This window comes from Symphodus melops (genome assembly GCF_947650265.1).
Source record: "Symphodus melops genome assembly, chromosome: 15".
Classification (NCBI taxonomy): Eukaryota; Metazoa; Chordata; class Actinopteri; order Labriformes; family Labridae; genus Symphodus; species Symphodus melops.
The window spans coordinates 21,537,393-21,553,414 of NC_136705.1; the positions used below are offsets into that span (position 1 = coordinate 21,537,393).

The window sequence follows — 16,022 nt, forward strand, 5'->3', positions numbered from 1 at the left end:
TACAATATGGAGATGACTCTTCCGCTGAGCCCTACTTAATGATCTGAATATCCCTACAGGCTCACTGAGGGAGAGGAGATGAATCTGTGAATGCTCAGGGAGGGATTCCTGCAAATTACATTTCATATTAAATCTTAGAGTGTCTGATCTGATCAATAAGCAGATAGAGATGAATAGGAGGAAGAAGGCTACGACCAGAGCAGACGCTTCTTCTTCTTCTTTTAGAAGCAGAACAGACTCGGGGATGTAATGATTTCTGCCTGTCCCTTTATGAATTGACACACACACACACAAACACACAAACACACACACTCACTCACTCTCCAATAGGCTCTGTAATGTCCAGGATGCAGGTTTCCTTCTTGGACAAAGCTTCTCTTTTCTTTAAACAGGGAACATCTGTTTTAATTGACCATGGTGGATCTGTGGTGGAACTGAGATACGATACTGTAACATCACATTTTTGAACAGCAATTACCTTTATTTGACTAGATAAGTTTATTTAGATACACACACACAAAAGGCAAAATGAGGTCAAACCTCTTTAGTTCTCTTCGTTCCTAACTGTTTTAAAGGGTTAAACAAAGACGTATAAAAACACTTACTTTCTGTCGTTGACGTCGTCCCATTCTCTCGTCTCCTCAGAGCTGCTGAGGGGCCCGGTGGGTCAGATTCTGTGTCTGGAAAAAGAGGTTGTGATCCTGGAGAGAAACCGCCTCCTCCTGTCGCATCAGTCGGGCTGCTACTTCAGCTGGGGCTTCCCTGACAACAGCTGTGCCTTCGGACACTATGCCACAGAGAAGGTTTGTATTAAGGCCCCTGACCTAGATATCTCACGTGTAATCTCCAAGCTTCACAAAGTTACATGACACCAACTGAAACGACAAAGACCTGCATTGTTTGACCAAGAAATTAATAATTGGGTTTTTTTATGAATGGTAGAATCAAATAGATGGATTACAGTTATAAAACAGAATCTTTTACCTGCATTTGATTTATGATTAAGATGACTTATAAGTATTTCACATATTTATAAAGTACATTTTATGCAATTTATAATTAATTATTTGAGGCATCTCATTTTGATTCACTCAATCTACACCTATCTGGTGCATTATGGGTAAAATACACAATTGACTGTTTGATGTTTTCAGTGGTTTGTGCATGAGTCAAAAAAACTACTTTTTTATTTATGTCGGCCTCCAAAGATGAGGAATAATTCAAGACATGGAAAAAACTGCATATAAAATGAACAAATAAAAAGAAGAATCAGACGGACTTTCCACGACAACTTAAACCTCACCCAAAAATCCAACAGTGCCAGAGAGCATTTAGAAGCCGTAACTTTCTCCATAAACAGATTCAGACTACAAAGACCACGTCAGCCCTCTTTATATCACAGGCTGTCATGAATTACAGAACTTTAAACATCCTTCCTCATCTTTCAAAACACTGAAATGTATTTTACTTAAACAAGCAAAATATGCAATAATGATGTGTGTGTGTTTGCTCTCTGTGCCGTTTCTCCTTTTACATGTGAACATATTTTAAAATCTTTTAATTTATTATATATATATATATATATATTTATTTATTTTTTATTTTTTTTTTATTTTTTTCAATAAATTAAAATCAGGCGACTTACATGTGCTGATCTTGATTATTCAAACCAAACAGCAGATCTCCATATTTTGTATTTTTCTTTTTGCATTCATGATGAAAGTCTCTTCTTCTGTCTCCAGACCTTCGCTGTGTTTGAGAGTTTGTGTGACTGGGGGGAGACGTTGTGTGCCGCCTGTCCCAGCCCAACCACCATCATCACTGCAGGAACCAGCGGGGTGGTGTGTGTGTGGGACATATCCATCAACAAGGATAAACTTAATCACATGAAACTCCGACAGGTTAGCTTGTCTGATTGTGTGTTTTAGTCCCACAGGGCTTAAATGTGAAATGTTTGTGCACACACACACACACACACACACACACACACACACACACACACACACACACACACTCAGACTGACTCTGTTTTCTCTCACAGCCGTTATACGGCCACACAGATTCAGTGACATGCCTGGCTGTGTCTGAAGTCCACAGTTTGATAGTTAGCGGCTCTCATGACCTCACCTGTATTCTGTGGGATATGGAGGAGCTAAGCTACGTCACCCAGCTAGCAGGACACACAAGCAGCATCTCTGCACTGGCTATTAATGAACTGACTGTAAGTCCATTTTCATGATTTGCCTTTTCATGTATTTTCTGCAGGTTTTTTTTGTCCTGTCTTTCATCTCTTGTCATTTTTGGCAAGCCGTTGTCATGTTGTTTCTCTAGATTCAGCCCACAGCATGAGGAAGGGAGTCCTCTCATTGTTGTCAGCATGCGTGTCCTTTTTGTGTTAGTTTTATATTCGCACACACATGGTGTGTCAACATCATTTCGCTCTGTCCAAGGGGGAGATTGCGTCATGTGCAGGACCTGTGCTCTACCTGTGGACCATGAAGGGTCAGCTGTTGACCTGCACTGACACTTCCTGCGGGCCTCTGCCAGACATCCTGTGTGTCAGCTTCACGCAATGGCATGAGTGGGATGCCAGGAACGTCATTGTCACGGGCTGTGCAGACGGCATAATACGGGTAATGTTTTTGTGTGCACACGTTATAATGTTTTTATGAGAGAGAAAGTCCGTCTCTAAAGTCTTTGTAGGTCTAATAGATCAGACGGACAGGTTGCTTTGTTTTGATACAGTGCACTGTATTCAAATGCAGCAGTCATTACTTTGGCATTAGCCTCACAGGTAGCAGCTTGGATGTCCATCGTTGTATTAATAACAGCATATGGGCTGTGTGTGTGGTGTTTGAATTCATAAAAGCATAATGCTGCCTCTCTGCAATCAAAGCTGCAAACTCAAAATTAGGCTCCACTTGGGAGTGTGTGTCCGTGCCTCATGCACAACACGCACACACATTTTTGCTTTATTATTATCTTGAGTTATGGGATGTGCGCGTGCACGCTGGTGCGTATGTGAGTGTGTTTGTTATTACGTGGAATTACGTCTGATTTTGCCACTCGTTATGTGTCTCTCATACAGATATGGAAGAAGGAGTACACGAGAACACAATTACCTGGCCCTCCAGAAGCGCCTGGGTCCCCAGGGCAAGACCAAGCAGAGAGAGACGGTAATGTTACAGGCAGGACAGCTTATGCATATATGTTTTGTATTTGTAACAACACCAGTGATTTGAGTGTGACAGTCGTCAAACTACCCGAGATGCAGCCGCAGAAAAAGACACGATTCTTGTTTTGTTTCAAATAGATTCCCTTCACTATCTAATTAGATAAATCCTTAAGTGTGAGATGATTATTTTTAACCGCTCATCTCACAACCAGACAGCGTGGTTCACAGATGAGGGCTTGTAATGCTTACCCCATCCCTCACTAGCATTAGGGCTAGCAGGAATTATGTTGTTATAAAGTTATTAAACATAGAGGCAGTAAACACTGATGAGTAATTCTGCTGACGTGTGTGTGCTTGTATAATTTAGAAAGCAATAATACCCAGATCCAATTTGGCATACGTTGGTTACAGCCTCGCATCACCTCATAGGAGTATTATGCTTGGGAAATTACATTGAGACAAGTCTTTACGTAACATTGAGGCGTTTCTATTCGGGGGATTTTTCTCCCTGACCACAGATAAACACATTGTTAATGCAGTGTTATTTTTATTTTTTGGTGAAAAACAGGGTGGACCCCTGCCCTTTGATTCTGTCACATGTGGGGGTTGATGTTTTTTTTCGTGCTGTATCTGCAGTGAGCAGCTCAGGCCAGGCTAAAGACTGGGAGAGACGTCTGGTGTTGTGTCAGGAGCTGAACAGAAATCTGGCTGCGTCGCAACGCCGCTTCAAGAACAACCCGGCCATCACAGTTCTGGCCATGTCCAGGTGCAGTTAATATCCTTTATCCCCTCACACAAAGGAGAGGCAGTATTTAGTTTCAAATGCAAACCATTACTTCTTAAGAAAATCGCACATCATATGAATGTTACTGTCATTTTGCTTCACATGTGGAAGGATTTCTCATATTACTTAAACGCTCTCCTCCGTGTAGGAGCCACGCCACACTGTTGGCAGGCGATGCCTGGGGCCGAGTTTTCACCTGGACCTGTGAGTGAGAAGTGGCAGACACTGAGTACAATCAAGCTTCCAGACAGCATCTCTTCACACACTTTATCCTCCCAGAGAGACTCTGACAGAAAATCCATCAGTGCCTCCGGCCTGACACGAGCGGAGCACTGAGACCTGCTGTGTGTGTGTGCAATCAGAGACGGCTATGTTACACTTGTTTTTGGTACATTTAAAGCTCAGGCAGTAAAGAATGTCGTTCCTCCTTAAGAAATATTTAATTCTGTATTTTTCTTTGTAAATAATAAACAATAAAAGAAAAGCTAAAAACTACAGAAAGCCGTTTTTTCTAAATCTTCTGCTTTGAGTCTCTGTTTTCATTCTGACTGATATCTTGGTTAGCCCAGGTTTTATTTCAATATATTCTCTTTTTAATTTTTAATTTATTTTTTTCATTTACAATAAATTATTTTATAGAGGATTCACAAATGGGACATCCAGCCGGAAATTTGTGTTTGGTTTTAAATTTGCACGAGGAATGTTATGGAAAACAAACAAACGATCCTTTACATGAACCTTTACTGAGTCCACAGAGCTGAGCAGCAGCCACAGCAGAAGTTAGAGGTTAAAGTGGGCAGACTGAAGCTCAAAGCAAGAGAAATCATTTCTCAAGTCTTTATTATAGAAGTGTTCAGGATTTTGAACTCTAATTCTCACAAATAAATGATTCAACAAACAAATAATTCATTTAAAAAAAAGTTAGTATTCACAAGTCAGTATTTAGTGTTGTGAGGGTTTTTTGTTTTCTCTGGTAAAAGTAGGATTTTAAATTTAATGTGAATACTTTACTGAGCTTTGTTGTTTTTCACAATGTGTTTTCAATCTTCTTTGAAATTTGGCATTTGGATAAAAAGACAATTAAAACCCATTTAGCTCATTTATTGTAGCATTTTCTCCTCCAGTTAACTGAGATCAAGACAAGCATGTGTGTCTTATTAATGACAAGGCCTTCCTCGTGTGTGTGTGTGTGTGTGTGTGTGTGCGTGTTAGTTACAGGCATGAGATATACGTCCTATTAGCCATATCAGACCAAACACTGCAGGCCGTCAACAGCACAATCTCAGGACTTTTTAGAAGAAATAAGTTATGAAGCTTAAGACTGAAGCTCCTGTAAGGAACCCTGTGGAGAATCAATACCTTTTGTTTCTGTACTGATAATGTCCTGTTGTTGTCTTTATGATAAAAATTGGAATTATGCTTTTTTTATTTATTTATTTTTAAATAACCTCACAATATCACTCAACATGTAAAATAATGAGAAAAACATTTTTAAGATGTGCTGTCTCCTGGGCTTACACCCACTGAGTTGAAATATAAAATACATAGGAATAGTCAGACTTGTTGCTAATGCCTTCAGGCGTGCAAACCACTAGGCCATGAGGGCCCCTTTTCTTTATTATTCTTGTTTCCTCTTGAAGTATTTGTTTCCATTTCCGGCGCTTTTTTAACCCCGCCAAAAACTCCTCATAGGAGCTATACGGCTATGCTTTCATTTTTATAGTTCTTATTCTCTGACATCAATGCAATGATTGTCTTCACAATAAGTGACTATTTTTAAAGAAGGTTTCACATTTTGCCATCGAGATTTCAGACGGTCTTTCTGTGTCTCTCATGCACAAGCATCACTCCTCTCTATCATAAAGAAAGAGGTCCCTCTCTTTAACCTTTGTGTGTGTGGCTAATTGTGCTAAGTGGAGTAGCTTAATAGAGTGGAAAATAGTCCTCATAATTTTCCCAGAGAGCGAGCAATGACCTTCTCTAAAGACAACGGCCATCTCCATTCTCTCTACGCCGCTGGTTTTATGATATGAAATGTCAAACCATTGAGTTCCTCAGAATAATTAAATCAAATAAATTATTGCACCTAAGCAGAACCATCTTGTAGCCTAACCCAATTATAATGCACTGTAAAGCTAATAATTAACCGTGATTACAATTAGTCTAATTTAAATAAATGTAGTCATTAGCGGGTTCATCCAAGTCAGTGAGTCTGAACTGTGGGGGATGATGGTCTCTCTCTCTCTCTTTCTGGCCGTCTCTCCCACTCACAGACCGAGGGGTGTGTGGCTGTGCATCATTCTCCCGCTCCATGCATCTCCATCTTCATCACATATTTCACACAATGACCTTCACAAAATGGCCTACACCCCTCACCTTTCTTGGGTACTTGGTTATAATGACTGCCGCTGTTTATGCTTCAGCCATGCTGACTAGACTTTGAAATCAGACGCAGAACACTACCTGTGCTGTTTAATTCCCTCTTTGTTTGTCCAAGCTGGAAAATCAAAATAAGCTACGATCAGGTTTTTTCTATTTGTCATTAATTTGGCATCCTTATCGGCCCGATTAATCAATATACCTTGTCCTTGTGCAAAAAATAGTTTTGGACAAAATTAGTAATAAAACCAGACAGACATTTTAAGTGCACTACTAATATTTAAGAAACAAATCGTTCTGACATATCTTCAGATTTATAGAAATAAAGGTTACAAGTCTTTTGGAATTAAAATGACTGTATTATATTTAGCTAACATCAGTCTCCAGCTTTTGAACAAAGTAAAACTAGTTATGTAGGGCAACTCTTGAGCCTTGAAATATGAAGCTGCACACCACGGTTAGGATAGCTCAGCTTAGCATGAAGTCCCCTAATGAGGACACGACTAGCCTGACGACAAAACCCTTCTGCTAGTCGCCTAAAAGTTTAGCTGTAAAAACAAGAAGTTTCCCCTGGGCTTCTGCACTTGACTATTTCTTGGTCTGGGTTTCTTTGTGGTGACATTGAGACTCAAATAAGTGTCCAGAAACAGCCTGCCAAACCAACAGTGACATAAATAGTATGTACATACTTTTTTATACGAATAAAAAAAATACATGGTATAGATGTGTTTTAACCTGATGAAAATGATTGAAGCGGTGATCGTCTCACTTTATCCTGGGCTCAACATCAACACAGTGCATTTCTCAAAATGTCTAACTTTGCTTTCAACACGCTAGGAACTCACTTCTGCCTTCTCGCTCTGTCTTATTGAAATAGTGGGGTTGCTTCTTAGTATGCAGGGATGATGATATGTTCATTCTATGCTCTGCACATTTAAATCAAGGGTTAAAGGGACCAGTATTTATACAAATGAAAGACTGGACTCTTCAATGTGAGATCCAGGCGTATATTTATTAATTGTTGTATTAGTGCAGTAATTAAAAGATGTAGTTGAAACGTGGTACAATGCCGTACGACACTGCAGTTAGAGAGCCTGGATCACCGTTTCTTTCCACACAGTCTCCTGAGTTTATGCAGAACATAAAGAGCTTTCTTATAAACATCTGGCTCACAGGCCAGCAATGCCAACAAACAAAACAACAGAATTATAAGACCCGAAAAACTGCTGTGCTGGAATGGAAGTGCGCCGAGGAATCACAAAACCCTCATTCACCAACAGTTGCATTATACTTGCAGCCAAAAAAACAAATGCTAAATACCATACTGATAGTTCATAAATATACTCCTCTGAATGACAGCCAGTCTGCTGTGGAGAGCTGAATCTATGTCTTTTCTTGGAGGGACTCTGACATCCATGTGTCCAGAGCTGCTGCTGTTCACAGCTGTTTCTCCTGGAAGAGGATCTGAGCGTACACCGTGTCTGGGCTGGAGGATGACGGGTCAGGAGTGGAGGAGGCAGGGGGCTGTGGACACGCTCTGACCAGCTCCAGTTCTGCGTATGTCAGACTATCATCCTGTGTTACTCGAGGCTGAGAGGAGGGGGGAGAGAGAGTGTGAGAAAATGAAAGGAATGTAGCCCATAGGTTAAGCAAAAGAGCAAATGTATTATTTACATATCGTGTACAGGGACATAAACAGAAAAGAAGAGGCATGTAGGAGGAGTGTAAACATGTTTGAAACTTTTTCTTCAAACAGTTGTTGTCTTTCACTCTTCATGGTAAACATTCTCTTTGTGCTTTTGGCTGCAGAAACTATGTGTTTACAGGGTTTGTAGGACCTCTTGAAACACTTGGTTTACTCGAAACAAAAAGTTTGTACAATAGCAGTCCAATCCAGCATTGTAAGATCCTCCTACTTTCACTAATCTAATCAGTATGTTTGTGCAAATAAGTAAAAGCTTATGTCTCTGGTGCTACAGTCACTCCAAAATCACAAGAACTGCATTGGTGGAAATACTGTTAATCATTAGTTTGAGTAGTTTTCTCCTCTATATACTTGTTTGACATTTATATTGTAGATATAAAACCAATGAAGCACTCTAAATAAATAATTGTGTTTGAGAAGCAATAAAACTAAATAGAATTATCAAGCTCATAACTGAATGAAGAGTCGGCAATAAACTCCTGTCGACAATCACGCAGTCGTGAAACAAATTCCCTCTTGTATGAATCTCCATAACAACTCTGAAACTGAAAAAAACAGCATGTCCCTTTTTCCTTAAATAAATGGACTTTTTAAAATCTAGTGAATAAGTTTACCAAATGATTTATTGGAACAAATGACCGTACAGTATACATGTTCCTGTGTGATGAGTGAGAATAAGCTTACAGTAGCAGAGCTCTTCTTTAACCTTCTGGGCTTCTGAGGTCTCTTCGCAGCAACAGGAACTAAAAACAGACACAACATTAATTGACAGGAAACAAAATCCAGGAGGAATAAAGACGATAATTGTAGCTGTGGTTGGAAATGAAATCCAACTTCACCAGCTCTCTTTTTTTTTTTTTTTTTTTTTTTTTTTTAACTAGAGTCAAGGTGCCTTTTAGGTGTTCAGCAGTTTAAATCAGTCATAAATGTTTGATTTTGTCAATTATAGCAAGAGTTCTTTTAATTACATGACTGTTGCCCTGATGTTAGCTAAAGCTAGTTTGCAGCTGCTAGATAGCTGAAGTTGTGCAGCTCTTTTTCCATTGTCCATACATCTGGTACAAATAGTGCTTTTAAACTTTGTCAGTCTCGTTTTTGCTCAAAGCTATTTTCAAAATCCACTGTTGATTTTTGCTGCTGGATATGGTTTTGATTGGGATAGTTGCTGTACACAAGGTCACTGCCCATAATGGGCCTTTGAAATAGTTCTGAGCGGTTACATCCTGCCCTACCTTTGGCTGGTATGTGTGGTGGAGGCTCCTCGGGTAGTTTAGGTGGTGTTACTGTAATTCTTCTGTCAGTTTTCGGTCTTGTATCTTTCCTCTGGGCTCTTGGGGAGGAACTGGAGCAGCTGCTGGAGCTGGTTACAGTCTCTCCTGAGCTGCACGGACAAAGGAGAGATTTTATAGTTTTAATTAATTCAAATTAAAGGTAACAATAATTATTTCTTCTAATAATTTAGCGCTAGAATGTTTCAAAGCAATAACGAAGGCCCCTCCCAAGTTCTCAGAGCCCATATTGACTTCATTAAATTGTTTTTTTTTAGCACCAGTGATCCAAAGCAGAAATATAAAACTAATAGTGACTCCTCAAGAGAGAAAACATGTCTGCATATGAACAGCAAAACATGATTATGATTTCAAACCATTATCATAATTTAAAACATTTCTTTTATCTTTCGTTGACTTCAAAATGTGTCAGTTCATTATTTTCAGCTCAAGTTTAAACAAACAAATGTTTTACCTGCTCTCTGGACACCTGACCAGAAGATAACTTGCTGTGGAGACAGAAGAAAACCAACAAACATGTTGACTTAACAGAACAAACGTCTTCCAGTAATGTTATGAATGTGTTAAAGACATTTGTTTTTTTTTATTTTTTACCCTTGAGCCTGTGTTGTCTGTAAAAGTATTGGCATGTAAGAACCAGAGTGAACAAGAAGATGGAAAGAAGACCCAGCGAGCAAATCAGCACAGCACACAAATAGACGTCTGTAAAACAGAGGAACAAAGACAAGACCAGGTCATCCGAACATTAAAGAAAAGGCTTGCATATCAAACAAACAAAAGTACCTGCAAACAAACGCCAGAGTCCTTCACTGGTAGGATCCTCATGAGTTAGATGCACTGGACAAATAACAGGAAGAAGAAAGTCAGCGCAAACGGTACATAGAGAGTGGAAACACTGTGCTCAGACTTAGTATCTTTGTAAATAGCTTTTGTCTGAGGGCACCGACCCAATACAGCCGACAGCCTCAGCGGTTTCCAGAAATATCAAAACTGCTGTCTTAAAGGGAGTTACTTCTGCAGCATCAGCCCACCACGAACAACATGCACACACACACACACACACACACACACACACACACACACACACACACACACACACACACACACCTACACACACAGGGCCGGCTGTATTGCTGTTCTTGGACAGTGTTCGGGGCTTCCCCATTACTTCCCTCTGTTGGCTGCTTCACAATTGTTTAATGCTGCCTTTTCCTTTGTGCACTTCTTGGTGTGAAAAGACAACGCATAAGGAAGTTGTTGTCAGAGTGAGGCCATGAATGATGGGTTGTGTCGAGGTCAGGGGTATTTAACGAGAGGTTGAGGAGAGAGAACAGAGGCTACGTACATAAATTACTTAGTCTCTGCTCCACATAATGAGTTTTTAATATGTCTTTTAAACACAGGTTGATAAACATATTAATAAGAAATGATAAGATGTTAGCTCTAATTGACTTCTAGCCTGTTTCCAGACCAGTGACTGCAAAACAGTCAGACGTGGTCTCTGGCCGCTCAGTCTGAATAACATGATAATTAATGTCAGGGACAAACACAAAGGAGGTTACTTTATGACCAGACACGAAACACAGTGTCACAAATATATCTGATAATTCAGTGGATAGTTCAATAGACAATAAAACAGTTTAAGAGAGTTTATTTAAGAGATACCGCTGCCTGTTGTCAGCTGGATTTCTTTCCAGGTTATTTAGTTTTTTTGCTGCGATTTTGAATGGAAAATATTGGGCTGCCTTAAATTATATAGCATTCCTTGTTTCTTTTTGTTCATTCATCCCTTTCCATGAAATAAAATACTGACTGACACAAACAAAGATGAACATACAAAGATATAAAATAAAGAAAGGACTTTCCCTCATCTGATCATAGGCTGCATTTAACATGCAACTCTAAACACACGTTATCTGTAAACCACATATCTGACCTTCCCACTGTGGTTAAACCTCTGCGCTGATCAGTGCACGCAGGCGCATGTTAATAGGTTGGATGTTAAAGCACACACGCTCGCTACAGATTTATCTACACAAGGTGTTGCATACCCAACTGAGCCAGAAAAATATACCGCACAGATTTTTCTTGAATGCTAAAATCAGGTGAAGGATAAAATGCATCTGCAGCCCAGCTGTGATGAAACGACACAGACAGATGAGCCCTGAGCTGAAACAGGCCCAGTCAGAAATCTGAATCCACAGAGAGGTGCCTAATAAATGTGCAGATGGTCTGCACATTTCAACAGTTTTTAAAAGTAGCAAAAAAAAACCTCAACCTGAAGATCTGAAGTCGGGATTTAGAGATGTGAGGAAAAAACGATCTCCCCTCTGTGCAAAATCTTTGGAGTTGAATCACACATCAGTGCAATTATCTCTGTGCGGTGACGCCTCTGTTCTTAGATCTGCAGAACCAAATCTGCAGACCAAGGAGTTCCCTGGATTACAGTCACAGCGGAGTTTTCTCTTTGTTTACCATCATAATGTCAGTTTCTGGTTCTGTGGTCAACGCATGTCGGAGATGCCTGAGGTTGTGTGGCTTCCTCAGAGGGACATTGCCCTGGATATAGGTCGGGGCGTTGTCCGATGGCTGTGTCAGATTCAAAACTCATTTAAGACTATAAAGGCACATCGTGCAGTTCAATCAGATGTAGTCATGTCTACAGCTCTGTAAAGCAGTGGTTTCCACAATTGATGGTCATCAGTCCAAAAATATCACACAAAGGATAAACTATATAAAGATTTAATTATTACTGCATGGAATACACACAAGTTTTGAATCTATCATGTTGAAATAATGTTCCAGTGCATTTGAATTGTGCAGTGAGTTTTCTCCTGAGGCTAGCATAAAAGTTGACCCAGAATGCTGATGTCATGTGTTTCGGGGTCTTTGAACGTAACCAGCTCAGCAACACTCTACCTTTGACTCCTCACACACAGGGTGATTGTTGAGTGTGGTTTGGCTGTGTGAGCTCATTGTTTTGAGATGGAAATGCCAGAGGATTGGGGTCAGACTCAAACACTTCTATAGGCGCAACGTTCAGAAAATAGTGCTAGTGGAGCCAGGAAATACACGCCACACCTTTTTATTTGCCCTTTGTCCTTAAATAATGCTGCACCTACTCTTTTCGGTAGTTTTCGTTTCCAGATTACAACGACAGCGCGTCTCACTAAATGTGTGTGGCTGTAAGGGAATTCCTCGGAAAGAATATTCCATGGAAAACATTTCAGAGTAATAACACCAGAAGTCCCCTCTGTGTTTATTTCTCTCGTCAGTGACCGGGGTAGAGCAAAAATGTTTTCAAAGAAGTCGTCAAATATATATTTTTATATCCTCTGAGTTGACTGTTTCTCCAGAGATGTTTATTTGTCTTTGATGGACTGAACCTATTAGAGGGAAACTCAGTGTTTTTTGCTTTTTATCAACCAGCCAAAGACTTCAAGTCACCTGACTCCTGACTGCAGATATTTATGAGCTCGATGCAAATGTGAAAATGCTGAAGGGCTTTAACTTTTTGCTCAAGGAAAAAACACACAGCAGTGATATGGGGGTAAACCCAACCTCATGATATATACAGCAGCTTAAACTGGGAAGCCCCAAGCCCTCCATTCTGAGCTATCTCTGAACTTGTGTAGACTCTAGACTTGGGATGGGTAATGTACAGTTCCTTGAGTACTCGAGTACTCATCACTGATGCCCTTATTGGAGTAGAGTTCTCCCTGCTCTTTAGCACGCTTTGTTGTAGACTACAGTAGTTCAACCCAGTTAGCATTACATGCACCATGTCAGCCATTACCACGACAATAGCACACATCGTTGTGATGATACCAGAGGGGGGAAGATTAGCCTGCTAATAATGAAAATGGTGTCTGGAGATGTGCTCCCATTAAGTTTAGTGGAAGAGGAAGGCTTCTGCAAGCTGATGGCGTTTGTCCAGCCCAAGTCGCTGTCGAGGCGAAAAACTGCTTTGAGAGTTGAAATAATGCATGATGAAAGTGCACTGGAACCGAGGGCTGATTTGCAACGCCTCTTTACATAAAGTAGACCATGTGTGTGTTCCAGGAATGGTTTTGTAGAATAGTTATTAATAATCACCCCCCACATAGTGTGTCCATGATGACAAGAACTAATCAGAACTATTTAGCTGTTTGTACAGGGCTGTAAATCGTGAATTTAAGCAGTAAACACATCTTTTTTTTTTTTGGCTGTGGTGTGTATGTCTGGGGTTACTGTAGCCAGCCTCAAGCGGACACCTGATGAACTGCAGGATTTTGAACTTTTTAAGGCATCCGAGACCCCCAGTGACATACCCAAGTTGAACCCCTGGAAAAAAGGAGGATTTTTTGTTGTTACTTAACTCCTTGCTATCTGTACCAAGAGGGAGTCTCTGCAGTATTTACTTACAGTGTTATATGTTTTTATACATTCATCCTTGCATCAGCTATAATGGGCCCTGTGTTTATCCACAGGCAAATACCACAGAAAGATTATGTGTGTTAAAGTCCTCATTAGTTACCTGTCAGCTGTGTGGTGCTGGTACCATTGGATGATGCTCGCCACGTGTTTCTGTGTTTGTGAATCTCTTGAACTCTACAGGTGTAGAAGCCCTGATCTGGCCCGCTCAGATTCAGAATCTGCAACATGTACACCTCTCCCTCCTCTTCCTCATACAGACGAAACTTTGGCTGGGTAAAATGACGGGTGTAGTTCCCATAGATCTTCATTTTCTTTATTCCCAACTTCACAATCAGTACCTGAGACGGCTCGGGCGAAGGAGGAGAGGGGGACGGAGGCGAGGGAGGAGGAGGAGGAGGTGAGAGAGTGGGAGCAGCAAGAGGAGAGAAGAACCAGCGGAGGATGAGGACACTGCTGCTCCTCTTCCTCTGAGATACCAAGCAGGAGAGTGTCATATTGTCTTTCTCTGTTGCCATGACAACAGGTCCAGGGGTCACGGTCACATTCAGGGCATGACAGACCTCTGTGGGCCAAGGACAGAAACAGTACAGGGGGTAAGTACAGCTCAGAGTGTTAAGCAGAATACATTGAGTGGTAATTACATGTCTCATCTACTCTGGATATTGTAAATGTTTTCCCTTTTCTAACATTAGTGCAGAACAAACTTAACACTATTTTTGCTCCTCTGGCATCAAGAGGACAAAAGGCCACCATGTGAATATATGAAATGATGCACTTGATAAGTTTCATGCATGTCCTGCTTTACGGCTGTATTAAATCAAACCTAACCACAATGTGAGTCATTTCCAGACACAGGGACCATCGCGTAGCACTATGGTCTTGTAGCTTGTGTGACCCCTCCCTGCTTTGTAAATGAGTAATTAAGTAGAGTTGGTAATGTGCCTCACATGGAAAAAGTCTGAGTTCACTTTTTCAAGATGTTTGATTTCCTGCCAATTAGACATAATTGCTGCATTTAGTCAAAGTAAGTTTATATGCACACCCACAGTGGCTGCTTGGATTTATGGTGTTCGTGCTCGCACTATAACTGTTTCTGCTTAGACATGTCATTCCATCACTTGATGGGAATTTAGGCTGTAATTATTTGACAGCGTTAGAGGACTTGGAATGAGAAAACACTCTGCTTGCCTTGTTTTGTTTTTTTTTGTTTTTTTTACAAGCCTGTGTTTGATTCTGCCGCCAGCTGGGTCAGTTCTGTCCAGAAGAGACATGAAGTCTGGACACAACATGTGTGATCAGAGAGAGAGAATCTACAGGTGGAAAGCATTCATCGTCAGTACGGTACTCCCCCAGACAGGCAGACAGAGACTAACACGACAACAACGATAACAGGGACCATCTGGGCTGCTTTTTCTTTTTTCTTTTGTTGTTGTGTTTGTTAGGGAATCTCCCTCCGGGTCTGTCTAACACTATTTAATTTGACATCCAAAAGCACAAACAGACCAACCAAACCAAAGTCAAAATGTAACATAACCATAAGATTAAAAGGCAGGAAACGTGAGATTATGGAAGTTTAGAGAATGTAAATTATTTGAGGTTTTCTCTGACGATAAGAACTTTTTTGTATTTTAACTCTGCAACTGGTTTTATTTTAAGCAATTTGTCAGTATCGTCACTGTTGCACTTTTAACTCATGCACTTGCAACTTTTGTTGTTGTTAAAAAAAAATCTTGTGCATTTTTGGTTTTCATGCTAAAGTTATATAAAAACTCAAATTTCTAGGTTGTAGGTTGATAAATGAACTAATTAGATGCATTCTCTTTCTTTCTCTCTGCCTTCCCTCCTACTCATTGTTTGAAATCTTTGTAAACAAGGTAGACTTACCTGTGACCAGAGCCTTAGTCAGGACAAGGACCACTATAGAGAAGTACATTTTCCACAGTCAGTGAATCCATAAACCCAGACAACTGCACAACACTTACACAAGCGGCTACATTGAAAACAGCGCCTGACTCCTAAACCCATCAGATCCCTTACCCACCATTAAGTCCTCTCCTCTTTCTCCTCTTTTCTGTGTAATATGAAACAGTAAATGCTCTGTTCCCACTTAGAAACTCCCACTCACTCTCCCAGCTCTCTCTCTCTCTCTCTCTCTCTCTCTCTCTCTCTCTCTCTCTCTCTCTCTCTCTCTCCCCCCTTCTCTCTCTCTGTCTCTCTGTGTCCTGCAAAACGTAGGAAATGTCATTTCCTGTGTTCCTGCGAGGAGTCTTGGAC

At 40.6% G+C, this 16,022-nt stretch overlaps 2 protein-coding genes across 6 annotated transcripts in view; one reads left to right on the plus strand and one right to left on the minus strand.

The window, feature by feature from the left end:
- wdfy4 (WDFY family member 4) overlaps positions 1 to 4,460 on the plus strand; it is a 44,674-nt gene extending 40,214 nt beyond the window's left edge. For all 5 annotated transcript variants that reach the window (XM_079363421.1, XM_079363419.1, XM_079363422.1 and 2 more), the window contains 7 exons: positions 646 to 803; positions 1,743 to 1,901; positions 2,042 to 2,221; positions 2,451 to 2,633; positions 3,089 to 3,176; positions 3,812 to 3,941; positions 4,108 to 4,460. In XM_079363421.1, coding sequence (XP_079219547.1) covers positions 646 to 803; positions 1,743 to 1,901; positions 2,042 to 2,221; positions 2,451 to 2,633; positions 3,089 to 3,176; positions 3,812 to 3,941; positions 4,108 to 4,171 — 962 coding nt within the window. In that variant the 3' untranslated portion in view covers positions 4,172 to 4,460. The remainder of the gene's footprint in view (positions 1 to 645; positions 804 to 1,742; positions 1,902 to 2,041; positions 2,222 to 2,450; positions 2,634 to 3,088; positions 3,177 to 3,811; positions 3,942 to 4,107) is intronic.
- Positions 4,461 to 7,331: 2,871 nt separating this feature from the next.
- On the minus strand, positions 7,332 to 15,807 carry vstm4a (V-set and transmembrane domain containing 4a). The gene is made up of 8 exons (XM_079362047.1): positions 15,633 to 15,807; positions 13,849 to 14,310; positions 10,116 to 10,169; positions 9,927 to 10,034; positions 9,787 to 9,820; positions 9,276 to 9,424; positions 8,728 to 8,786; positions 7,332 to 7,928 (listed from the first exon to the last, which is right to left on the minus strand). The coding sequence occupies exons 1-8, from the start codon at positions 15,679 to 15,681 to the stop codon at positions 7,776 to 7,778; spliced, it is 1,068 nt and encodes a 355-aa protein (XP_079218173.1). The 5' UTR covers positions 15,682 to 15,807; the 3' UTR covers positions 7,332 to 7,775.
- Between the last annotated feature and the right edge of the window lie 215 nt (positions 15,808 to 16,022).